This window comes from Rhea americana, unplaced genomic scaffold (genome assembly GCF_003343005.1).
Source record: "Rhea americana isolate MKP2758 unplaced genomic scaffold, rheAme1 scaffold_145, whole genome shotgun sequence".
In the NCBI taxonomy this organism is placed as follows: domain Eukaryota; kingdom Metazoa; phylum Chordata; class Aves; order Rheiformes; family Rheidae; genus Rhea; species Rhea americana.
The window spans coordinates 788,047-813,053 of NW_028185539.1; the positions used below are offsets into that span (position 1 = coordinate 788,047).

General features: G+C 42.6%; 1 protein-coding gene across 1 annotated transcript in view; it reads left to right on the forward strand.

Annotated features, from left to right (window-relative positions):
• The window catches only part of LHPP (phospholysine phosphohistidine inorganic pyrophosphate phosphatase), a 114,046-nt gene that overhangs the window by 31,105 nt on the left and 57,934 nt on the right, over window positions 1-25,007 (forward strand). Inside the window, exon 8 of the mRNA XM_085299119.1 lies at window positions 8,915-9,006. Coding sequence (XP_085155245.1) covers window positions 8,915-9,006 — 92 coding nt within the window. The remainder of the gene's footprint in view (window positions 1-8,914; window positions 9,007-25,007) is intronic.

The window sequence follows — 25,007 nt, forward strand, 5'->3', positions numbered from 1 at the left end:
TTATTTGAGGGCAAGAAAACAGCACAAAAGAATAAAAGCAAGGTATCCCCAAGGAATTACGGAAATTGTGCCAGACAAAATGAGAGGTGCCCCTAAAGACTGGCAGTGCACTTAGAGATTGAAGGCTGCAGCATGATGGAATTGCAGCTATAATGTTATTTCCTTTGGTGTCACTTTTGTTCTTTTTTTTTTCTTTTTTTTTCTTTTTAGTGCAGCTCCTAAAGGGAAGGTCAGAAGTAAGATATTTTCTAATTTAGGTGAATGGGAAGTGGTGACTGACCTGAAAACTCCTCTTGTGTTACTGGCTTCATCATGCTTTTCACAAACACTCTGAGGGTGTGATACTCCCTGCTTACTTACCAGGGCCTGTTTTCCCCTCTCTGTAGCTGTGCCCATGTCCTCTTTATTGATTTGTTGTTATGTCACGCAGGCCTAAGGATGAATATGAAATGACTAGCAGACAGCAGTGAATTACAGGGTAGTAATTCCATCAAGGGGGCTGGGTGACATCGTAAACAACACGAGAGCGAAGTCTGGGGGGCTTGTACGGTCCCCAGAACCTGGAGATGAAATTATGGCCCTGTAATTCAGCATGTGTTTGGGTTTTCTTTATTATAGAATGGGGAGATGGAAAAGATCTGGTAGGCCATCTAATCCATCTCCTTCCCGTTGCAGCAGTGTTCCTTGCTGCACGTTTATTAATGTTTTGTCTAAAGTAGTTTTAAGTGTGCCAAACAACTGCACTTTAAATACCTTAGGGAGAGTATTCACAGACAAGTAGATTTTACACGGGCAGAAAGCATTTTCTGAGATTCATCTGAACGTTTCCCTTAACATCTCCTTATTTCTAATTTTTCTCTAGGCAATAACCAAAATAATTGCTGTCCTTCCTGGGTATTTCTCCTTCCAGTTATTTGTAGACTTGTCATCACCATAGTAGTTGTGTCTTACTAGAACTCTCTGTTCAGCTCTCAGTGACTTCCCGTGTGGTTCAGTTGCTCTGCACCCTAACGCACTGTGTCTCTGCAGTTTGTCAATATTTTCCCCATAACAAGCTAGCTCAACCTGAACGTAATATTCCAGGTACAGCCACAGCAATTGCTCAATCCATTCATCCAACCAAAAAATCTATTTCAGAAACAAAATGGCATTTAAAGAAAAAGTATCTAGGAGGAGAGAGGAAAAAAAAAAGAAACACCTTAGCCCTTGGATTCCAGCTTCCTGAATCAAACACAAGAAGATCTGTGTTTTCTTTCTGCTTATACCAAACCTGAACACTCTGCAGGAGTAGAAGGGAAGAGGTCTTCTGAGGGATTTTTTTTTTCTGTCTTTATGGCTACTGCATAGTGGAGTTACTGGCGCTTTTCCTATAGTAGTGTAGTGAGGTTCTCCTCCAACTTTGCTTTGCCCAGTTTGTGTAGCATAGCACTGAGAATATGTCAGCCTCTGACATTGCAGAGAATATTATTATGGAGATACGTTTCTACACTGGGCTGTGACAGGACACCACAACTCATGTCTCAGGAATTTTGCTCAGAAAATTTGAACAGATGATTTAATGTGTCGCCAAGCTAGCAAAAGAAAATTCCAGAGGGTGGGCTTGTTGGAGTGGCTCCCACTGACTTCAGGAGAATTTGCTTTGGATATAGAAAAGCAGTAATAGTCCCTGGCAGAAATTGTTATTTATTTCCTCTACTCTTTGCCAGCTTTTCAATGCTTCTAGCAGCTATAGCTTTGTATTTTAAGAGAAGTATTTTTTACAGATAGTTTCTAGCATTAAGGCCATCAGTTAATTGTAGTAATAGATCTAGTCTGTAGGTATTTTTTTTTTTGTATTCAGAGAGCATCAGGATGAAGGGTGTATGAGCTTAACAAGGAGGTAAACAGGACCACAACATTACAGCATCACGTGACTAGTCAGTACTTTTAACTATGGAAAAGCATTACATACTGCTGTAGTTAAAAAACAGATCATTGTGCACATGCACAGGAGGAACAAAGTACAGCAGAGTGAACTACCTTAATTCTAACGTATTTTCCTAACTTGAGTGTTGGACCTTGCACCTTTAATGTTCTTTTGAGACGGATTTGCAGGGGTTTTTTTAGTTAATTGCACACAAAAAATAAAAGTATTTGCAATACAGTAAGTTCTGTAGTTAGTTACCCACTGTGTTCTGTTTTAGTCTCCCTCCTGAAAGAACTATGCTTGTCGTCTTGTAATGACAAGATGAGGACTGGTTTTACTTGCCTGTCCTTTTTGAAAATGCTTGCTAATAATTTATTCCACCTGTGGAATTCATTTAACCCATACTGTCATTAAATCATTTTTGATGAGCTGTTCCTTTGAAAACATACTACAATTTTCTTTTACCTTATTTTTAATGAAAAATACTTTTAAAATAAATCTATCTTACCACAGTAATGCTAGACAGTGGCAAATTTTAAATTTGTCAAGCTGCTTTAATCAATAAAGTTATCACCAGTCATTTCCCTTGATAACTGCTTCTTACTGAGACCCTGACTGTACCTTCTGCTGCTGAGATGTTTTCAACCTGCACTTAAAATAGAAGGAACTCCCTGAAGTCCAATTTTCATTTTAACCTTTCCTCAGCGGCCTAGAAATAACAGATTGCTAGTATTACTTTAATAGATTGGAAACTTAAACCTCTTAGAGGTAACCAGACCTGTCTTATGATTCAGTAATATAGCAAAGAATAACACATCTTAAAGGTTACTGAAATACCTAATTCATATGTTTTAAGGCAGCTGTAACAGTGGGTGATTTTTACAGCTTTACAATAAAACCTAGATAATGTTAAGGTTCCAGTAGTTTTATACAATCATAAAAGGTTCTATCTATAGCAAATTGTCCTGCTTTAATGGGAGTTATGGCAGGTCATACTGGAGCACATAAACTACCGGTAGTTAACCAGTTCCCATTTGTGCCACCTGCAGACCTCAGGCGAGAGCCGGCGGTGCACAGGCGCGGAGGAGAGCCGCTCCAGGGAGGGCAGGCGGGCTGCCGCTGCGCCTGGCAGCCCTCCCACGCGTGGCCAGAGCTGGAAAGGGTGTCCGTGTCGCAAGGAAGGGTCAGGCTTCGGCCCCTGGGGGCTTTGGAGAGCTGCCCTAGGGGTTTAATGCATCTCTTCGTTTCACCGGCGTTGTTGTACCATTGCTCCCGGGTCAGAGGCCACACGCGATGCCCTTTGCGTGGCTGATGTTTGCACAGCCAGTACTTCCCAGATACAAACATAATTAACAGTAATACGGGATCCTGAAGCCTAGACGATTACCAGCTGGGCCAAGGAGAACAGGGAGAAAAATAAATACACTATTTCTTGTGTGAAGGGTCTTAATACTAGAATGAAGATTTTGGGTGTAAGCTTTATTTCCATATATCCTTGACACATCTAACATGATTAGTGTTATTAAGCCTACAGCAAAAGTCTGCTAAGGCATAAATGTTTGTCTCTAGAAAGGTTTGCTCTGTTAAATATTCCGCTGAAGTCAGTGCACTTTCTTCTGTGCATCTTAACGTTTGCATCCTCCTTAGACTTCAGCCTCTGAAGTACTGTACGTGAGCTTGTCTTCGTAAATAGTTCCTTGCAGCAACAGTATATCTGAGTAATATATAATATAGTTGTCATTTTGCCTCATTCATTTTCTTACTCAGTAATTCTTCCTCTGATAAAACATTTTTCTGTGATTTTAGTGACGACTGAAACTCTTTGCACAGAGCAAGTACATGGAGCTCCTGTTCATCACCCTACCAGCATCTTTTAAGCCTTACTAGTATTGGCTGCTTTTGTGGGTAAGAGATATCAGCCCATGCTTTGGATCTGTGGCCAAAGAGAATGCCAAGAAGATTGCTGGCTGTGGTGGCGATTTCTGTGTCGCAGACTTCCAGCCAGAAGGGATTATACTGTACCCTCGTACCTTCAATTCTTCCACGTCATACGTTCATCTCCTTCACTACCAGTTTTACTCACCACTGATGTAGGTTGAGTTCAGTTAGACTATTCAACAGCAGTGGGTTCGCTTAGTTTTGGTGCATGCTTACAACCACATGCCATCTCTCTCTCACTGGTAGTAGCATATTGCACAATTTAGGAAAATATAAATTGTGCCCATCTTAGTTCTTTGAGGATTCATCTTAAAACTGGAGAGAGTACCTCACGGCTTTTTTGCCCTTTTTAGTAAATTTTAGCTGATTTTTTTTTAAAAAAAACATAGCTTTCACAGAATAATTGAACAGATTAATGGTCCGTGTTCTTGTGTAAAATGTGAACGCAAATGGAGATCTTTTAATCCTTGCTTTCAGTGGGTGTGTGACCTTTCAGTTTTATATCTCTCTCTCTTCTTACCATATTGCAGTCAGAGAGGAAGTTAAACCCAGGTTTGACAGGTAGAGTTTTTTTATTTCCCTTGACAGTGCACCTTTTGACCTCTATCTTCTTGCCAATGATTTTTTAAATCCTAAATGATTTGGGAATAATTGGTCCTCCTTTAGTGATTATTGCCCTTCACCGATAGTAAATCTGTGAAATCCCCAGGGGCTGGAGTACATTTTTGTATGCGTATGCCACAAGCTGGCCTGGATAGGCATCGCTGCTCATGTGCAGCTGCACATGCAGAGCTGACTGTCTTCTTGCAGGAAAACTTGTCTGTGCAGGCTAAAATACAGCACCGGTGAGCAAACTTCTCACTGGCACTCTTGACTCCTTGGTAAGCCTCCCAACTCTGCGTGTCCCCTTTTTCAGAGGAAATTCCTTTTCAGGGGGTTGAGACCCCAGGGCTGAAATTACGTTGATTTCAGAAATCAGACCTGAAACACTAGCCCCTCGGACTGCTGCCTGTTCAAGAGGAGAGGGCTGAGGCAGCGCACACAAGTGAGAGAAGACCAGTGCGTTATGATTTGGAGGGAGATTGGTAGTAGCAGTTAGCTCGGAGGGGGATGCCCGGTTCTCTGATGCTCTGCGTGTAATGGTGGGATTCTTGTTCTCTCCATCTGTGTACACGTACTTGAGCCCGTCATTTTTCCCCATTTCAGAATAGCTTGTTTACAGGAGAAGTAAGGAAAGGTAAACTCCCTACAGGGGAAAACATCTTTCTAGGAGCATGTACGTGTCCACTGAGCAGAGTGGGTAAGGAAAATAATCCAATAATCAAAGGATGAAAAAGACTGATCCTTCCATCCTGTGGCGGCCTTGAGGCAGTTTGTGAGCAGACAGCTAGAAGGGCAGAGCACCCTGGCCCATGGCCTCCTGCTGCTCCTTCCCTATGGGTGTGATTTCCCCAGTTCTAAGCACCGTCCTGCAGGTTTTTCACCTCTTTGCTCCCTCCTAAAAGTAGCTCTCAAAGTGTGATCACAGCAGTGACAGCCCTAGGCAGGCTGAGGCAAGGCTGGGCATATATAAACCTTCCAAAGTTAACTACTTCAGCGCAGAACCAGGTGAATGAGCCTTGACTTCAGGGGACAGCCTCTTATATCTGTAACCTGAGGGGCAGTGATAGTCTCTCGCAGGAACAGTATGTAAGAACAACATGAATGGTGAACTGGCCTGGTAACTACTGTATACAAGCTTGCACACTGGGCCTAATGGGTTGCCCAAAAGAGGATTTGCTTTTTACTGGCTGAAACTGCTCCCAGATGTGCATGTGTGTAGTTCAGCCTGGTTCATGAGTGCTCTTACAAAACTTGTTCAGCTGGGGCTTTAGGTATAACCTGAGATTTCCTTTATGTGCTCTGTAGCAAGTGGGAGAGGATTCTGTTGTAATTAGGTGGATTACTTAATAAAGATAGCTTTGGAGCTTTGATATTTTTAAACTTCAATATATTTGATTTAGTCCTGGCCAGCTAACTGCTTAGAGAGGGGGAACTGTACCTCATGCTGAAGTACAGGTGACACTGAAGAAAGACTAACAAAGTCAAATCCCTAAAGGTCCCAGAAAGTAATTAACAGTTGGATTCAATCCAGTGGGATTCTTTACAGTGCACTGATAGCCCAGGAATGAGTTACTATTAATTATGCGAGAAAGCAAATTTGGAATCGCTGTTGATGAAACAGAGTGGTGTGAGGGAGAGCATGGCTATCCCCGGTCCTGCTCTGCGTGGCAGTGCCAAAGAGCGGTAAGGAAGAGCCCCAAACCTGTCGTTGCTGTTGGCGAGGCTCGGAAGCCAGTACAGTGCCTCTGCCCCGGGGGAGCTCCTTGCCTTGCAAAGAGTACAGGAGTTAAAAAAGTCCTTTGTCTTACAAGGCCTTGTATCCTTGGGGTGGAAGGAGGAGGAAGAGGGGGTGCACGTGTGTGTGTGTGTGCGCACGCACAGAACTTCGCTGAGTGCAGCAAGGGGAAGGAGTACCCAGGTAATGTCTTGCCTTGGACGCCACAGAGTTTTGCTGCTGGACCGTAGTGACAGGACAGGTTGATGCAGGGATAAGTGGCAAATCGTGATTGCTTATTGGGTGGGGTACGTTCGTGTAGGGAAGTAACCCAAAGCAAAGTTGTTTAAAGAAAAAGGACTCAACAAGAACTGTGACTGAGTGCTGAAACCAGACAAAGCCAAGTAAAAATCAGTTTCAGATGCGTTTTCTAACAATGAACGATTCTTGTTGTTAAACTACGTCACGTAACTTGTCTGTTGCTGTCCACAGATCATAACTGGATGCTTTTTTGCAGAGTATCCATCAGCAAACATAGCTTGTATCTTACTAAAATTCAAGCTGTTAGGCTCATTAAGAGGGATGTCTCAAAGAAAATCAGTGGACTATGTTATAAATGAGGCTAGATTAGATGATCTAATGATTTGGGCTTCAGCTTCTTGGAATTCGCAAAGTAAATTATTGTTTTTCAAGTTCCTGTTGTCAGTGGACCATGGGTAAACTGTATCACTGGGGAAAATGTACCTACCCTATTCAGCCATGGGCTTGTTCTGTTGAGACAGACAGCTTCCCATGACGTCTGCGTGATGATCTTCCTTCCCGCACAGAAGGGCTGAGAGCAGAGGAACCTGTAGGCTTGCGAAAGGCAAGGCTCTCCAGTGCCTGGGGCCAGTGATCTCGTGTGGTTGTATGCCATGTTAGAGAGATGTTTCCATGTGAAGGCAAATGAAGAAGAGGCTTTTATATTGGCCAGAAGTGGTGACTGGATTGGTGCCTACCACAGAGAAGTTCTGTATTTTTTTTCCTCAAAAGCTGTGGCCAGCTGTATGAAAAAGCTCAGAATTCCTTTCAGACGGCTGTTATTAGAGAAGCCGATCTCTGTTTCCACTGTGTGTCTCATTCCCATGACCTCTTTGACAAGAGCCTATTTATCAGTTCACCACAGATGGAAAATGCTAGGTTGACTTTCTGTACGTGCCAGCAGAGTCCCCCTTGATGCTGTTCTTAGGAACCCGGTTGCCATCTAAGGCAGTCCTGGGCTGGCTGCAGACCAGGCCCATATCTGGGACAAAGACCCGTAATAACAGACACTAGAAAAAATACAGGACAGGGAACTTGAAAGAAGAATAGAAGAGCAATTTCTTTAGTATGAGAAGAAACAACTTGTTTAGCAGCTCCATGTGTCTGATGTGCAAATATGAAAATTATTGCTGATCAAAAATGCCTGGAAGGGACAGAAATTTAGGCAAGATTTTCTTCCTAACAGCAAGAGTTGTAAAATACCATCGTTGTGAAAGCCTAGCAGTGAAGTTTATAAAGTAGGAGGCTAATTCAGCCAGGTGAAGATCAAGTAGTTCGAGATGTAGCTAATTAATATGTTTCAGCTAAAATTCAACTTTGATATGAAACATGCAAAATCACACTTTAAAATCTGATAGATAAATTAGGTTACATCTTTTTGAAGTTGATATACAGTTTTAAGTACAGCCTCTGTTCTCCTGAGAATTATCCAGAGCTTCTTAGGAATATTGAAAGCTGATTCTTTTTTTCTTATTAATTGAAGATTATTGTTTTATGTTGAAATTATGAAGTGAAAGTCCCCAGCCATTTTTAAATTTGAAGAGTAAGTTAATTGTTTTCAATGCAGCTGAGAGTAACCATTTGAAAATTTTTACAGATACCGTTATCAGTGAGAAAGACCCTTTGGTTGATGCACTTTGATTTAACAAAGATTTTTAACAGAGATAGGAAGTCTGAAGTGAACATGCACAATACATATTTTTGTCAGATAGACAAATCTCTTTAGCAAAATCAGAAGGTCTTTTCTCAGTTATGTTTCTTTTGTAGTCTACTCAATTTAGCTTATTAATATTTGCATAGACTTAAGGTGGCCAAAATGCAGACCTTGTTATGCCTGTACATATCATGCCACATTATGTAAAAATAAATAAATTAGACTTTACAGTGCCAGAAGACCTTCTGAATTTCTGTATTTTCCTGAGAGTGGGTTGGGATCAAGCTTTGCAAAGCTGTACATTTTGATGATCACAAATGTAAGCATTTGACCAGCTTTTAAAGGAAGAAATTTTTTTAATTTTTTTTAAATTTTTAAATTTTTTTTAAATTTTTTTAAATTTTTTTAAAGAAATTTTAAGGAAGTTTTTAAAATGTTAACCTTAATTTAAACTGCTTGGAGCATAACATAAATGCATGGTTAGAAACATAATACGACTAACTTCATAAAACTGAACATTTTCTTTGAACTATGTGCCAAATCACTTTGATTTTTGTGATTGATTACAAATTGTACGGATGTGTACTGCACTATCATATAGCTCAAGGAGGCATAGCATGAATTATATTCAAGGTAGGATGACTTTTAATCAATATGATGACATTATTATCTTGTTTAATTTGTCTGATGGCAGTATTAAACATCAAATCAAGCTGTTTATTATGTCAAAGAAGTATGAATTATGACAGAAATAAAATTCACTTGACACCAGTTTTTCTGTATTTCATTACTTTGACAGACCATCATGATTGGAGATGATATTGTGAATGATGTAGGAGGCGCCCAGCAGTGCGGTATGCGAGCCGTGCAAGTACGGACAGGGAAGTACAGGTCAGTTCAAATTATACAGCCTGCACTCCGCATGGGTAATCGTGGAAAGAGGAGAAATAACTCTAGATAATGATTTTTGTGTTTACCTTTCTCTCAGACTACACTGTGTTCTGATTTTTTTTTTTAACACCACGTTAATTTCTAAAAGAAAAGGAATTATAGTTTGGAGCCTACGGGAGTTTCTGAATAGTGCTTTAAAATGAGTACACCAGACCTGATTTTTCCCATGTCTTTCCAGATCTTTCCCTGTTGGTGGGACAGATTTGCCAACAATTTACACTTCCATTTGTTGTCTGAACAAACACTTTATGCAGCAGTTAGGCTCTAATCAGGTGGTTGATGACATTTTTATTTGCAAAAAGCATTTTAGGAAAACACTGTGAATGGGAAAGTGACAGGAATTGGGAGGCCTATTGCCTTTGATCTTTTAAAGAAATCTTTTCTAATAAATTACTGTTCTAATTTCTTCATGACATTTAGTGCTCAGAGCTGATATGTTTCTTGGTCTTGCTTTTCTATGGCTGAATGTGAATGTTCTGTATTTGATATAAGATGTGTCTGAAGCTTCTAGCAAGGTTAAAGTTATAAAATTAGACTATTGACTCAGAGATCTCTATAGGTTGTATCCTACAGCTGTATGAAGGACTTCATGTATCTGTTATTTTCTCCAGACATACATATTCAGCACTGAGATGTCTGGATTGCAAAAGCTGTTTCTCCACTTACTAGAGCAGGCTTCTGCAGATTCATTCATCTCTTTCAAATGGTCCTTCACCCCCTTCTCCATGCAAGAGTCTCCATGATCCTCTGCTTTCATTGACCAAAGAGCTGTGTCTCTGCAGCTGATGATAAGAGACCTGAGTGTTGTTGTAAACAGGATATGGTCCAGGGGACCAGTATCATCTGATGCTCAGGCAAGTTTAGCTTTGAAGACTGCTCAAGGTGGGTCTCCAAATGCAGTGTAGGCGCTGGTCCATACGTTAACATTTGGACTCCGTAACACTCAAGAACCTCCATCTTTTATACGTACCTCTTTGTAGTAGACATAGTTCAATAACAGCGTCTATAATTTGTCAAAATCTTTATTTTTACAACTTTGCTTTATTTTGAAATACTGTAAAAGGAGGTTTCCTTTTTAGGAGGGATGCAGAGAGTGAGATTGATGGTTGCCATAAGATATCAGAAAAATTATTTTGTTACTTTTTAATTTTCAAGTGAATTATCTCTCTCCATTTTCCTTTTAGTTTGTGCAAGTTGAAGACAATTGTAACTGAACTAATACCCACTGCCCTAGTTCTGATGGACAACTAAATGATGATTTCTGAAAGAATAATCTGAATAAAGACAGATACAAGTATATTATAGTTTGGTATTTTTGCATCTTAGATAATAGAGCTCAAAATCAATTATCTGTCTATCAGAATAAATCTCAGAGGAAAAAAAAGAAAAAAGCATATAATCTGTGCTGTGAGGTTATTTATCTGTAATTTGTATAATCGAATTAGCTTCCTAAAGCAGAGAGTTAAGTTTCGAAAATTCATTTTTCTCTGGTGTCTGTGAAGATCAGCAGATAGCACTTTGCAAATCTGCATCTTAACATCATGCAGATGTGGGTGTCAGTGAAGGAAATGTCTCTGGAAACAGAATTAAATTGAACAAACGTCTCCTGTGATATACTTAGCCCATCATAAGATAAGCCACAGGAGATGCTGCATTCAGATCTTTCAGACAGCTGACATATGTCATGTATATGTATGCGTATATGTGTATATATATATACACATAAATATGTATCTCATGTACATTTATGTGTATATATTTCTTCATATGTATGTGTATGTATATATTCATATGTTGGAAACATATTTTCTAGTATGAAGTTTGAGTCACAATTTCGCAGCTTATAAGGGAGTCATCAGTTGTTTTCGACTGGGAAACAAAAGATTGCTTTCCACTGTTAAATTTCCTGTTACAAAGTGTGGTTGCTAGTATCCAAAATCATATGGCAAAGAAGTAGAGGTGAGTGCCTCTCAAAATTGAGCATATGGTGCCAGTCCAGTTAGCAATTGTGAGTAAAATGAAATAGCTTCTGTTTTCCAAGAGAGGCCAGAGATGTGTATATTTTTAAGAAATACTGGTTTAGTATTCACAGAAAATAAAAACACACATGAAGTGTTCAGAGAGGCTGAAATGAACAAGTGAATGAAAGCTGATAGGCAAAGGAAGTGAAAAATAACAGAAGAATACAATTTTTTCATGGCTGGTTTAGTTTAATGTCTGATGGTATAGGGTTATACTCTTGCAAACTTGCATTTCTTGTTGGCACAGAGCTGCGCGCTACACTCAAGTACCTCTGGATGGCACCATTAGTACATTTAGTTCAGTGTTAGAAGCAACTTGTGCACCTCCCTTGAAAGCTAGGGCTATTTTGCAAAATGAGCACAGAACACAAAAGCTTCAGAGTCTTGCTGTAGCGGCTCAGTGTTGGTGCTGTGAGATTTCCAGAGATTTTAGCTCCGGACTGGTGGTAACCGTGTGTAACTCCAGTTGAGTTGCCTCTGTGTTTCTGTAGCCATGATTAGTTTGTTTGTTTGTTTTCCTTTTCTACTAGCATGACGGTGACTCACTTCAATGAAATGGATGCAAAGTTGATCTGAACATAAAAAATGATAGAGGAACTATACAGAAGAATTGTTGCAAATCCCTTCCGTGGTGTACTGTTAGATGCATGGAAGTCACATTATTCACACAAGTCATTCCGGTTAAGGCATTTTGCGATGCGGTAGGTTTCGAGGAATTCTGTCGTAGCCTTTCCTCTTTATGTAAATGCTGACCCTGGAGTGGCAGACATTGCAGCCTCTGGTGCAGGGGTGTGCATCTGGGGCAATTCTCCTCGTTTCAGGAGTCACTGCAATTTACAATACTATTCTTGAGATCTGCTGCCCATCAAGTGCTGCCAAGGGTTACACACCATACTGCAAAGGACAGCACAGTGGAGCCAGGGTTTACTCTCCTGTTCACTGTATTTCAAAGTGGCTGCAGCAATTGTATGCATACTGCAGGCTACAAAGCAGCTTCATGCGACTTCCTTGCTTTAGTGAGCTGAAAGAAGGTATCTCCTTTGGCCTGTAAGTCTTTTACAGAAAAGAATCTGTTAAACTGCTGGTGTGAAAGTTTCAATAGTAGATAGAAATGAACAGGTCTACCACTATGTGGGAAACCTCCAGATAGGTACAGGAAACTGATTTCAAACCAAAGTTTCACAAGAACTTTTCTCTCCAAGAGTGGTGTTTGTGCACTGTTGCTCAGTTACTGTGGTGATAGGTGCCAACTTACCACGGAAAAACTGGCTTTGTGAATACAGGGTGGTGATGTGGCCTTGCAGAGTAGCAGGTGACTCAAGATCCAGAGAATCAGAAGCCTGTGTGCATGCAGAGCTGCTGTAGCTGAAGGGCTGCCTCCCTTCTTCTGGTCTCACTCTCCTGTCAGGAGCTGTAGTGGACGAGGTCTTGTGTGCTGCCTTTTCCCAGCACGAGATTTAAAGTATGAATTAAGCTACCATAAAAACATTGTCTTGCATTATCTTACACACGTGTGGAAATTCTGAAATTTAGCTCTTTTCTGTCTTGCTTCCTTTGGATCTTTAGAGTTTAACAAAATCTCTGCAGCCAGATCCCTTTTGTTTGGCAAAGTTTTCCACATTCCTCACTCCTGCATCTCCCATTTCAAATGCTTAGCTTCTGTGAAGGACTTAATACTGCAGCAGACTTCATTTCAGATGCTGAACTCTTCCCCATTACACACACAGAGTAGGTTAGTCCATAAAATAGAATAAATCCTAGTTACAGCGCATAATGGTATCTATTGGTGCAAGTCAGGGTGGTAATGGAAAGATGACGGGGAGCAGATGGTGTTTTGAGCTGATCTCAGTCAGCCTGTTTCTCTGACACGGAATGAGTGCTTTGGCTGGGCAAATATATCCTTTATTAGCTGTAAAATCCAAATGCGGAGGGGTCACTCTGACCTGCCGTTGTCACTGCTCTCTATGTGTTCCCCTCTCTCTGTCTGAAAAACTGATGTTCAGTTTCTTCCTCTTACCACAATGTGGAGGTCAGGTCATCACCACAGACTTTTTCATGTACTAAGAGAAGAAAATGGTGTTACGGTTTTCAGCACTGCGAAGTCTGACACTAGTTGTGACATTTCTGTGCCGTCCTGTGTGGAGTCCCTTCATAACTGACATCTTTCTGATCTAGGGAAGAACATGGACTTGTCTTCCTGGGCTGGGTGTGTGCTAATTCCACTTGCAGCTGATTGACGCAAACATCAAACCAATAATTTCCACAATAACTATTGATTCAGTGGTGCTGAGTAATATCCTCATTCCTCTTTGTGGTGTGCAAGTTAGAGCAGAGAAATTACCTTGAGGCATTTCCAACTGTTCCCCCATAAAATCAGGAGCAGCTTTCAGATGTGTCAGTATCTAGTTGCAGGTGATTCTTGGCAAGGCGGGAGAATTACTTACTCCTTTTTTGTTGTTTACAGATTTTGATTTGTAAGTAATGAACTCTAGTCAGAATAAACCCTTTGCAATGATTACTTTGCACGTGCGGGATTTGTGCTCTGTTTTCATGCTGGTATCGAAGTGGAGCTGTTTGGGGCGAGCTTGGGGAAGAGTGCAAAGTGGAGATGAATTCCACGTATGCCTGTTAATGCCAAACCAGTCAGGCTGATAGGGCCCTGACAGCCAGCCCAGCACCATCTCTTTCTAGGCCTGAGTTTTTCAGCTCGCCTTTAGAATTGGTCAGTGTGCACCAGCTGGCTGTGGAGAGAAGTCTGCAGTGTTGTTCCCTCACTGTATGGCAGAGTTTGTGCCATACATTCAAAAATAAACCTGAGGTGGCAGCATTCGTCCCTCCCTTTCAGCTTTCCATAGCTAGCCTGCAACGGTAGCCAGGAACGTTCGCTCTAGCAATACGCGGGGTCCCAGGTGGTCCATCACGTGGACTTGGGACCAGTTTCAGAAGTTTGGCAGTACAAGTTCCTCCCACTCAGTGCTCCGTGGTAGTTTCTTTGTATGGCTAGGTATTTCTCTTAGAGCCGTGGCTGACAGTGCAACACCCTTGAGCTCTCTTGTCACGAACGTAAGGGGTAAACCACAGGACTGGGGCCCGAGAGACCTGTGTTCTGCTTTTAGCTCTGCCACTGCTCTCTAGAGAGAACAGAATCAAGTCACTTCACGTTGCTGTTCTTCAGTTTCCCCACTTTGTAATTATCCTTTGAGGATAATTATCCTGATTTTCTCAGCAAAGTGGTTTATGATCTGTTGCTCTTATCTGATTCAAGAAAGCATACAGAATTGGTAGAGATTTATAGGAACTTAGCTTGCCAGAAGAAAAATTAGCCATGATGGAGAAAGAAGTTGTGATGGAGAAGTAGCTTTTAGGATAACATCATCAGCTGATTAAGGATTCAGAAAAAACAGAGTGGCTTTTTGTAATGAGCTCCTAAATTAAGTTATAAAATGATTCTAAAAAAAAAAAAAAAATCAGAGCTATCACTGTGTGAGCAGGTTGATAGCAAATGAAAGCTCATGATACCTTTTGTGAAGAAAGAGTCACACTTTATTGCTCTGCAAAAAAGCTGCTTGAAGTAGAAGTAGCATCCCTCCACCCTCACTTTCTTGTTCACTGAGTTACTAACTGCAGCCAAGATGAACAAATTTTATTAGCTTGTTCACATTTCGTGGGTCTTGATGGAGCATAACAGAAGTGCGGAATGAGAACTAACTCGTAGAGACACTCCCTTTTTGCTGAAACACAACCAGAGGCATTTTCATGACTTTTGCAGTCCTGGTAATTAGGCCTGTTTTAAGTGTTAAATGGAAAGACTTCCAACCCACACTTACACTGTAAAAAAGATGTATTTAATCTTTTTAATATTAGTTAATGTCTTAAGCAATATTTGTTAAAATCTAGTGTCAGCAAGTCAGTTGTCATTTTAGCCTGGTGGCAGTAAATCCGAAAGCATAGTCATAGTCACCACTTACTGCGTATTTAAGTCCCAGTTTGCTCTCTGCAGATGAGTTTGCTCTCTTCACGTATGTTTATCAATTTGTTGACTACCCTTTGGTTACTGTTTTCCTTGAAGTTCTGAGTAAATAATGAGTGTTCTTATGCTAAGACACTGCATCTGTCAGCAGCCTTAAGTTTTTCCAGTATATTGAAAAAGTCCTGACACAGGAATTACAGTTTAAGGATCTGGTGCTTTAGAAGTGGCCTGTGAGAAGCTGTGTTGCTGCAGTACGCTGTCGGAATCCAGCTGTCCGCTTCGCAGTGTAGAGCATAGCCCGACATCTTGCAAAGCAAGGAAATGCACTGGAAACACTTTTCTATAGAAGTACGAACAGTGAACTTGGGAGACGACAAGGGTATAACAAATTGTCTTTGATGTGTCTTGAGCATTTCTGTCGCCTTAATTGAATGCAGCCAAGTGTTTCCTTTTCTTTTTTAGTGAGGTGATTGTTTGGTGTTGGAAAGGCAGATTCTGCCTGAATTTAAAACACATCCGACTGGAGCAGGGGCAGGGATGGAGAGTTTTGCCACACTGTAGCTAATGTGTAACTTGAATTGTGTTTGGTCTAAGAGGTGAGATGAGAGCATTTTATTTTTTTTTACTAGGATGCAGAGTGTGCTCAGGGTTTAGCTGTGGTAGGTGCTGTCCGTATGCTCGTGCTATTCTGAAAGTCAGAAAAGAGATTAGTCTGTATGTAATGAGACTAGGGGCGAATATAAATAAGGGAGGACTGTATCAGTTAAGTGATGCAATGGGATATAATATACAACAGTCTTGCCCGTTCCACTCTCTGCCTTGTTTAGTGACTGACTGGTCTTTAGCAGTCCTACTCTGGTCGTCTGCCACATCTCAAACATTTATGAAAGGGAGCAACTTGCATCCTGCAAATCGAGAAACGTAATCTGTGAGACAGGACAGGAGACAGATCTTTGCTTTTATTTTTATCTTGAGTGGCCTTTTCTCAATGCTAATGTAATGTTGCAGTAGAAAAATTCCACAGCAAAATAGTCATGGGAGTGGATCAAACACAGCAGTGTTTCTCAACACTTGTCACTTGCAGAATGCCAGGGTATATTAGCTAGTTCACCATCTGACAGCAGTGATGAATACCATACCAGTAGCTAACTATTTTATTTCTGTAAAAAATGCTAATGAACATGTTGAAATGTGTTGCAGAAGTGGTGGAGCTGGGACAGCTGCACAATTGTGGTTTCACTAGAGATTTCCTTTTTTTAAAACACAGGTTCCTCTTCTCTGCATCTTTCCTCGCCATAGTTAAATGTCATGCTGGCTTGCTTGGTCCGCAGAGTGGTTCTGCAGTAGCTTTCAGTGAGCAGTGCGGAGAGGGGAGGGCACGGCAGAGAGGGAGACCTGTCTGATAAAGCTGAAGCAGAACATTCCTTTCAAAGAAAGAAAGAAACAAACAAGAGAGAGGGGCCAAATTAGTCACTAATGTAACTCCCGTGAAGCAGATGATTCAGTATCTGAAATTTGATCTTTCTTCTGGCTTGGGCTCTTACACTGTAAACACGCTCAGGAGCCACTGTGCTGGAGCAGTACCTTGTGCTCGGCACTGTACAAGCACAGAACAGCGGAGGATTCGTGCTTCGGTGCTGTGCTCTTTGGTCTGCAAACACTTGATGGTACCTGCAAGCTATCTAGCGACGTTAGGTTTTTTCTTCTCATTCTGAGTAGATAGTAAAGTGCATTTAACCAACAAACCCAAAGTGGCCCTGCATGTTTTCCAGTCTTCAGATGCAGGGTAGGGCCTGTGATTTTATTGCCATGTGCTTGGGCCCGCAACCGTGCAGAGCTGGAAGGAGCCTGGCGTTGGGTGTGGAGCGCGGGGTAAGCTCGCTGACCCACCAGCCTGCGCAGCTTGTCCTGGAGCTGAGCAGGGCTCTGCTGCAAGCACGTGGTTTTGGGACCACGGTCGCGGAGGTGACGGAGCCGAAGGTTTGTTCAGAGGCATGGGAGAGACGTGTGGGCAGCAATGTTGGCCAACCTCTTCAGGCTGAGGAATGCACTGCAAATACGAGGCTGAGCAGGGCTCAGATGACAAGAAATGGGGACTGGTCCGCTTTGAGCTGCTGCTGCAGTGCTTTTCCAGGCCCTTCTGAGGGCGTGATGTGACTCGCTTAGAGGTAAAAATAAAGCAGCCAGCAGTGCCAGCTTACAGGTCTTCTGTGAGAGCTGTGAAATTACTATGGCTCTGTACATGAATGCTTATTTTGTGTGCTATGTCAAGAGTAACAGAATAATGTGAGAAAAAAGGGTTTATTTGAAGAATAGAGCTCTCCTTCCCTGCCTCCCCGTCTCCTCCTCCAGGGCAGAGCAGTGCACTTCAGTGGAGATGAAGATAGCTTGCAGCTGATGCTTGGACGTGACTCATTCACACACCACCCTGTAACTATTACAATTCTTACTTGTTTGTGGTTTTCAGTCATTGTCAACAGTGTATATGGTTACGCCTCAGCCCTGCTCTCTTGGAGTTTGCCAAGAGATTAGCTAACACAGCACGCAGGTGGGTGCTTTTCAATGGGTGCTGTGCAGGGCTGTCCTGATGCTCGGGCCATTAGCTTTCCCGCAAAAGGCCATTAGCTTTGGTGGCAGGGAAGGTGGAGGAGGGGGAGCCTCAGCTGGCTGGGTGCTGCAGCACATTACACACATTGGTGCACTCCTATCTACCTGCAGATTGTCTCATTTTTAGAAGCTCGCTTTTTTTTTCCCCTCTCAATTCCATACTGACCAGAGTGCCTTGGACTTGGTCATGAGGTATAATTAGTGGTTAGATGAGTCTAAAATGGGCCCAGAAGATTAACTGTCTCTAACACGCTGCTAATACTGGCTCTGGTCTGTAGTCCTAGTTCTGTGCTAATATTATTTCTGTGGCAGTCTTCAGCCATGAAATGGTTTTGTGCCGAACCCGAAGTGGCTGTGGGCTGTACTCAGCTTGCCCGTGCCACCTCTGGGAAGTGCTTCCTCTGGAAGCCTAAGGAGCCGCACTTAGCTGTACCTCTCTCAGTGAAATGGAGTTTGTCATCTTCATACAGAAACTAATTCTAGTCATTTCAGGAGGGTGATTTTGGCCACATCTCTTATAAGTTGCTTTCCTTATGACAGTTTATACTTTCATTTCACAGCTGTGGTTATTTTGCCATTCTCGGTCGCATTTTGAATGCCACCTGAAGCATACAGAGAGGAAGATGTGTCATTTTGCCCCTTCAACTTCTATTCACTCCCACCCCTTTTTAACAGCTGTCAGTATACAAGTAAAACATTATCACTATTATACAGTCTGTTCTTGCATGAAAAAACTTGGCTGCACTGTGTACGTTGCTGTGGTGTTACAGATGGCGGTTACGTTCCTGCAGAGAGAAGGGCTGGGATTCATCTTATCTACTTTTTGATAGCTACCATGCAAACACCTGTCTGAGCTAGTCATCCAAATTCCCTTTGCAGAGAGAGCTGGGCATATGAAGGTATAAGTCACCTCGTCGTGAAATAGGTCAGATGGATCATGCCTCAGAAATAGCTGTTGCTCTACATTATTTATTAAGACATCTTACCATGAATGTGGATGTCTGCATGTGCCTTGATGATGCCTTTAACTCCCTGCCAAGCTGGGAATGGAGGAAGTGAAAACCATCTATTAATTGCAACACCTCACTTGTGCTGTGCATAGATGACCAAAGTGCAGTGCCCGCCTTGGCTCATTATTGTGGTGCGAGCCGGGACACTACGGTGGAGAGTTACTTTGCTGCTAACCAGAACTTGGGAGGGGGGCACAACCCAGTGGCTAAGTAGCAGAACCGTGCTGTTGTGGAGTTGCACTTTGTGCAGTGCCTCCGCCACCCCAGGAATTGCCAGTTTGCAGTTGAGGAGATGTCTTTCTCACGGTGTGAATTTCCAGAGCACTACAAGGAGCATAATGCAGCTAGCAGAAGACTCCAAAATGCCAGATCAAATTCCAGCCCCCCCCTTTTTTTTGGATTTACAATTGCAGTTTATAGAGGGTGGGAGCTTGAAGTGTTTTTCATCTCTGGATGAGCTGCCAGAGTGCTGTGCTGAGTATAGCAGCTGCAGCTTCCTTTAAAAGAGGCTGCTGTACTGGAGAGCCCCTAAACCTGCTACAAAGTGCAGCTTTGTTTGAACTCTGACAGACATTTGCAGTTGAATAACATTAGCTGTTTGGCTCAGCTATTGGCTGCGTGACACTGAAATCAGGCCTAAAAATAGGAGAATGACTGACCCTGAAGTGGAGAATTTTCACTCATAACCCAGCCTGGCATCCGCTCAAGTTGACATCATCTGAGGGGAAGTTGGAAAAGCTTTCAAAATGTTGCTTTCCGCAAAGGAACTCTAAACACTTGTATCAGCTCATAATCAGGCAGCACGTTTGCAGTGACCGTGAAGCAAAGGACAGAGGGAATGAGGAAGGAAAGAAACAGAGATGGAGGAGGAGGATAGAAGCAGCCTGTCCAGAAAAGGTTTTGGGTGCGCTGTTTATGCGTATGTCTAGGGGAGATGATAGGAAGAAAAAGGCCTTTCCACCTGAGCAAAAAAAGGTGCATCCTAGCTACTCAAGGGCAGGCACCGTGGTTCTCAAAGCCTCAGGAAGCACCTGCCGGTGGCAGAGCTAGCGCGGCAACTTCTGCACTGCTTTCCTCCAGCAAAGGCAGGACGGGCTGGGAGGGATGTTGCTACACACTGCCGGTCCTGTTGCTGTGGCATCTCTTGAGATAATGTCACAAGTTGCCTGAGCTGGACTCTGTTCCAAGCATTTGAGGAACCAAAGCAGAGGCTGTCCCGTATATGTGACAGAGATGATTTTGGTTTTTAGCTGTGCTAAAAGGTGTTGAGACACAGTTGAGGTTGCAACCCATGGCCCATCTGGGCTCTCAGATCTCCGCCTAGAATGTGGAAGTAACATCAGACCATGTGGTGCTGTGAGTGTGCACGAGTTAGATGTCAGAGTGCTTGGATACTGCTTACGGCAGCCATGGAAGTAGCTGAGATAGCCAGGTACTGAATGATCTGTCTTGATTTCAGTGCTTTGATGTTTGAAAGCAGCTTTGCCAGGGATTTAATCAAAATCTGTGCTTAAGTAGCAAGAATAACCTTGTTCTTGTTACTCTAAATCCAAATCTACTATTGCTTGAACCTAATTCTTCGTATTTATGTGCTGAGCTTCTCTGTCTCTTTTAAAAATGATGGTGTGCAAAAAATGTAATAGGCAGTTTTCCTCCAAAATCTCTGCAGCAAACTCACTATCTTCTTCCCAGTGGGTACTCTCACATGACTCCCTTGCTTTTCCTCTAAAGAGGAAACATTTACACTGGTGCTGTCAGAGTGCACCGTGGAAGCTGTAGAGCTTTTCAGATGGTGAGAGGTAAGTGTAGTATTTATATAGGTGTCTCCATTATCCATTTTTCCTTCTACCTTTTACATTTGCATTGCATATTTATAATGCTGTTATAGCAAAGATGCCCAAAGCACACCCTTGGGCAGTATTTTGTCTCTGAGTCCCAAATGAAGCTAAAAAACCTGTTGTTGCTTCGAAAACACCACATCAAGAGCTGATTTCATAAATACTGCTGGCCACTGGTAAGCAGCAATGAGGGGAAAAAAAGAGAAGAGGGGAAAAATAGTATCAGAGCAATCTATAATATTGAAACAGTTTATTTGGTTAGAGACTGAGACAGGTTTTTCAGGCGTGCAAGCCCTTCTTTGGGTTTTCATATCTGAGATCACAACAGTGAAACTGCTGCTGGAGACAAGCAGATCTTCTGCCAGTTTAAAGACATGTGTCACAGCAACACACGCAAACTAGCTGCTTTTCATGTATTCAGCCTTTGGTTGGGATTTGTCTGACTAAGCATGAGAATGTTTCTGGTTGTCTGCTAGGAGATGACCAGACTGTGGTTGCAAAGATGTTTCACTGGCGTTGCGGGAGCCTGTGAAAGGCAGGTAGTCCAGGCAGGATCAAGAGTCAACTTTGCATACATGCAACAAAACGTGCCAAGGTCAAGTGGGGTAAGGCCCCTTTCTTAAGTGTATGCTCTGTGAAGATCAAGAGAGGAAGGCAGAGATGTGGCCCTTAGGCTGTTTGGAATGATAGGAAATAAATGGGAGTTAAACATCGGATGAGAGTGTGAAGGTTTTCCATTCTGCCTATCTGAGGGTTGTGCAGGTTTTTTTCTTAGGTTTTACAAGTCCTGGACTTCAGCTTGGAGTTTCTGGGATTACACATATGCTATATCGCCAGATAAAAACTTGGACAGAGTTTCCCCATTTTACCCGTTTTCTGTGTGAAAGCTTGAAGCCTCTCCCACTGAGAGACAACCCTGTATTTGCCAATAGATTGTGAAACTTTTAAGCTTTTGATCCCTGCTACTTGCTATTAAGAGCAGCCTAACTTGAGTAACTGTGTGAAAGGCAGGGACTTAACCTTCACAGCTGGACTGAATCTCCCGTAGCACAGCAGTGAACGCCAGTCCTGCCGTAGGTCAGCTGCTCGCTTACAGACCCTGCTTTCGCAGGGCATTAGTGCAGCTGACAAATGAAAGCAGTGCACGCCGTGGAAGAGCTGCCTTTTACTCGTGCAGACAGAGCTCTTACTTTTAATTTTCGGTCTAGATGTTCTAGCAAACACTCTGCTTCCTTGTCATCTTTAAACCATGCAGAGAAGTGAGGAGCTCACCTTTACCAAAGCAAGAGAACTTTTGCTTTGAACACTCCCTTTCTGGACTTTCTGATTCAACTAACCACCCCTGCGCTCGGCAGTCCCCGAGTTTCACGACATAGTAGTTTTGTGCATACCTGCATTTTCATGCACGTCGTCTGTTCTCTTTTAAAGCTATATCTTTCTGAAAACGTGTCCCTAGATAACGGTCCTGTTATTCTGCTAATCTATACAAATTAGACATGGGGGCAGAGGACTTGCTGTGGAAGAAGGAGCAGGCTATGGGGGCTGTGAGACAGGGAGGCCCATGACACCGGCGTAAACGCATACGTGGCCAGCACTGCCGTGCATAACACAGGTTGTGAAATAAGCTGTAGAGCATTCAGATAAATACTGTATGTCAAAAGAACATTATGCTTGAGGCGTGAATTCAGCCATATTGTGCATTTGCTTTGAGGAACGCTCCTTAATTAAACGAGCACATACCCTTCCCCCATCCCCTAATCCTTGTCTCCACCAGTGCCTGGAGCAGACATGTGCCTTGAATGCGGAGTGACTTAAGGAGTTCCTTTTTATACTTGCCAGTCACTGCCTTATGGTGTCCTTTATTGCCTGTATGCCATTATTGATTTCCATGAGGGCTTTTTTCCAATGTCTTGCTTACAGTCAAATACAAACATAAATGCATTTATTTCCAGAATGGAGCTTTAAGATACTGTCTTAACTTTGCATGTAGGGAATTGAGGCACAAAGGTTAAAACTGACACTGTCCAAAGGGTCAATTGCTTGCATGCTTAGTTTGAAAGTGCTTGAGCATTACATGTAAACATGTTCATAACACTGCTCACAGCAGCCACGGTAGCATCTGTGTGGGCTGAGCACTTCTGCACATGAGGTCCCAGCTGTCCCCAGGCAGGCACTCTGAAAATCAGAAGTGTCTAAGAAACTTTTGGGCCAAACAACTGGGCATCGTGTGTGAACAGCATGGCTGGGGAAGGGAGAACATGCAGTCCTGCAGGGCAGCACTGACCTTTTTCATCTTAAAACCATTTCTTTCTTCCTGCTGCTCTTCAGTCCTTAGAGGTGCTAATCTCCACTGGACAGCCCATGCTTGGTCCGTCCTGTGCTACAGCACAAAGAAACCCCAAATCCCAATGTTCAGAAGTCAGGAAAAAAGTATACAGTCAGGTCGTCAGAGGTTTGTGCCACCATCCCTTTGCAAAGGGACTCCGTGGTTAATCTAGTGGGAGGGTAATAAGGTGTGTGTTGGGTCTGGTGAGACCGTCCTTCCCCCTTCTCTGGTGGAGAAGTCCCTGCTCCGGAGAGTTACGAGGCGCTGATTCGATGGGAGCGTAGTCTCTTTAGAGTGCAGATACAATGCTGGGCTCAGTGGCTTTGGTTAGGCCTGAGCTTCTCCTGTTGAAGAGAGCAGCGAGCACTTGGCACCCATTAGTGGAGCAAAAGGACAGTTTTTGGCTGAGGACTCTGAGGCCAACTCCTGTTCATACAAAATGGGTACAAAGACTGCAGTTGAAAGAAAAACCTGTCTGCATTTAAATCAGCCTAATTAAAGTGGCTTTTTCCATGAACAGCATTAAGCTGGCAGGCACACTGCGTTGCCTTCCCAAAGTGATTTGTGCAATTACCATCTCTTGTGTTTATCTGGTGTTTTTTTCTTACAGCAGTTATTTATGGGATATTGCTCTGTGAATATCACCTATGTGCTGCACGTTGTTTTACGTTGAGAAATAGGGGGGCAGATTGTTACTTGCCGCAAGTAGTGAAGTTTAAGGGACTTCGGTATTCTCCGCTGATTTATGCCTGCTGGGCTTCTGGCCTACTGGATATCTGGAAATAGCTGAGCAAGTGTAAAAGGGAAAAAAAAGATTTCTCCATCCATCTGGAACACATTGCATACATCAGAGGAAGGAGACGCATTTGTGAGAATGAACGCTTCATTTATCAGCGTATGAGCTATTGAAAAGACTGAATGTAGCCGAGATAATTATAAGCAAGATTAGTCTTCTTGGATTGGAAAAGTAATGGCAATCCTAATTTTACCAAATCCTTTAAAATTTACCGTCTATTTATTTAACTCCCTGGACCCTTTCCTGTGGCAGAGGATCAGCTAGATTTATGGAGGTGCAGCTTAGTAATCTAAATTCTTCAGAGTTCACGTGCACAGTCTGCCGGCTGCTCTGGTTATTTTCATTGTCGCCGCGCACAAAGGCCGTGGGAACTCAGAACGCAAACGGGAGTGCGGCAGGCCAAAAACGAGGCCGAGGCAGCCACAACAGTCGTTTTCCACTTGTTTGCCGGGGAAAAGGTACCTGGCCTTTGCGAGCAGCTTTAGCTATAAGTGCTGTACAGAAGGGAAGGGAGCAAAGCTCCTTCCACCCTGTCTTCAGGAGCTTCCTATTTCCTTTCTTTACAGTGTTTATGTGTGCGTTTTCCTGCATGTCTGTGTAGGGAGAGCAATATGAATTCAGAAATGCCCCATGCGAAGAAGTGTCTTAATAGCAAATGCGTTTTGGAATTGGAGGACTGACCGCAGCTTCCTTGGGACAAGCTGTGGATCTCACCTGTGTATCCCATGTCTTACTGAAACTGAAAACCTCTGCTAGAAGCTAGAATAGCAGCACAAGAAGGAAAATTCCTTTGGTACAATACAGAGTTTGTTTAAAAAAGGAGAATAGGTCATCCAGCATCTGTGAAAAATGGAGACAGACAAAGGAGCAGAGCGATGGGCCTGGAAGCCCTTTTGCTGTCATCATTTAATGTTAAAAGCAAATGCCCAGACTGTGGATAGCTCAGCAGCGAGGGGTTCTTGGTTTAATAACTGCTGATAGTCTTTTCTGTAGCAAGTTCATATTGCCAGGCCTGCTTGCGTTTGTGTACTTATGACTTGTGGTACCTTTTGGTTGAATATTTACTTTTCTTACTATTTTTCTCATCACTTCTTTTCTAGCCCAGGATGGCTTGCAGGAGTTGAAACGTATAGCTTTGATTTCCTGTTCAACTCTAAAGCATTGTGGCATTTTAGAGCTCTTACAAAAACATTAACCCCCCCCCCCAAAAAAAAAAAAAAAAAAACTAAAAGATGAAAATGTTGGTGCAAAGACAGAAGGAGAATTTCCTTTGACTCAGAAAGAATCAGAATTTCAGTCCAAGAGTTTTAGTAGTAATATAAGCTTTGTGCTTCGAGACACAAGCTGAATTCTCCCTAATAAAATTTAAAAGG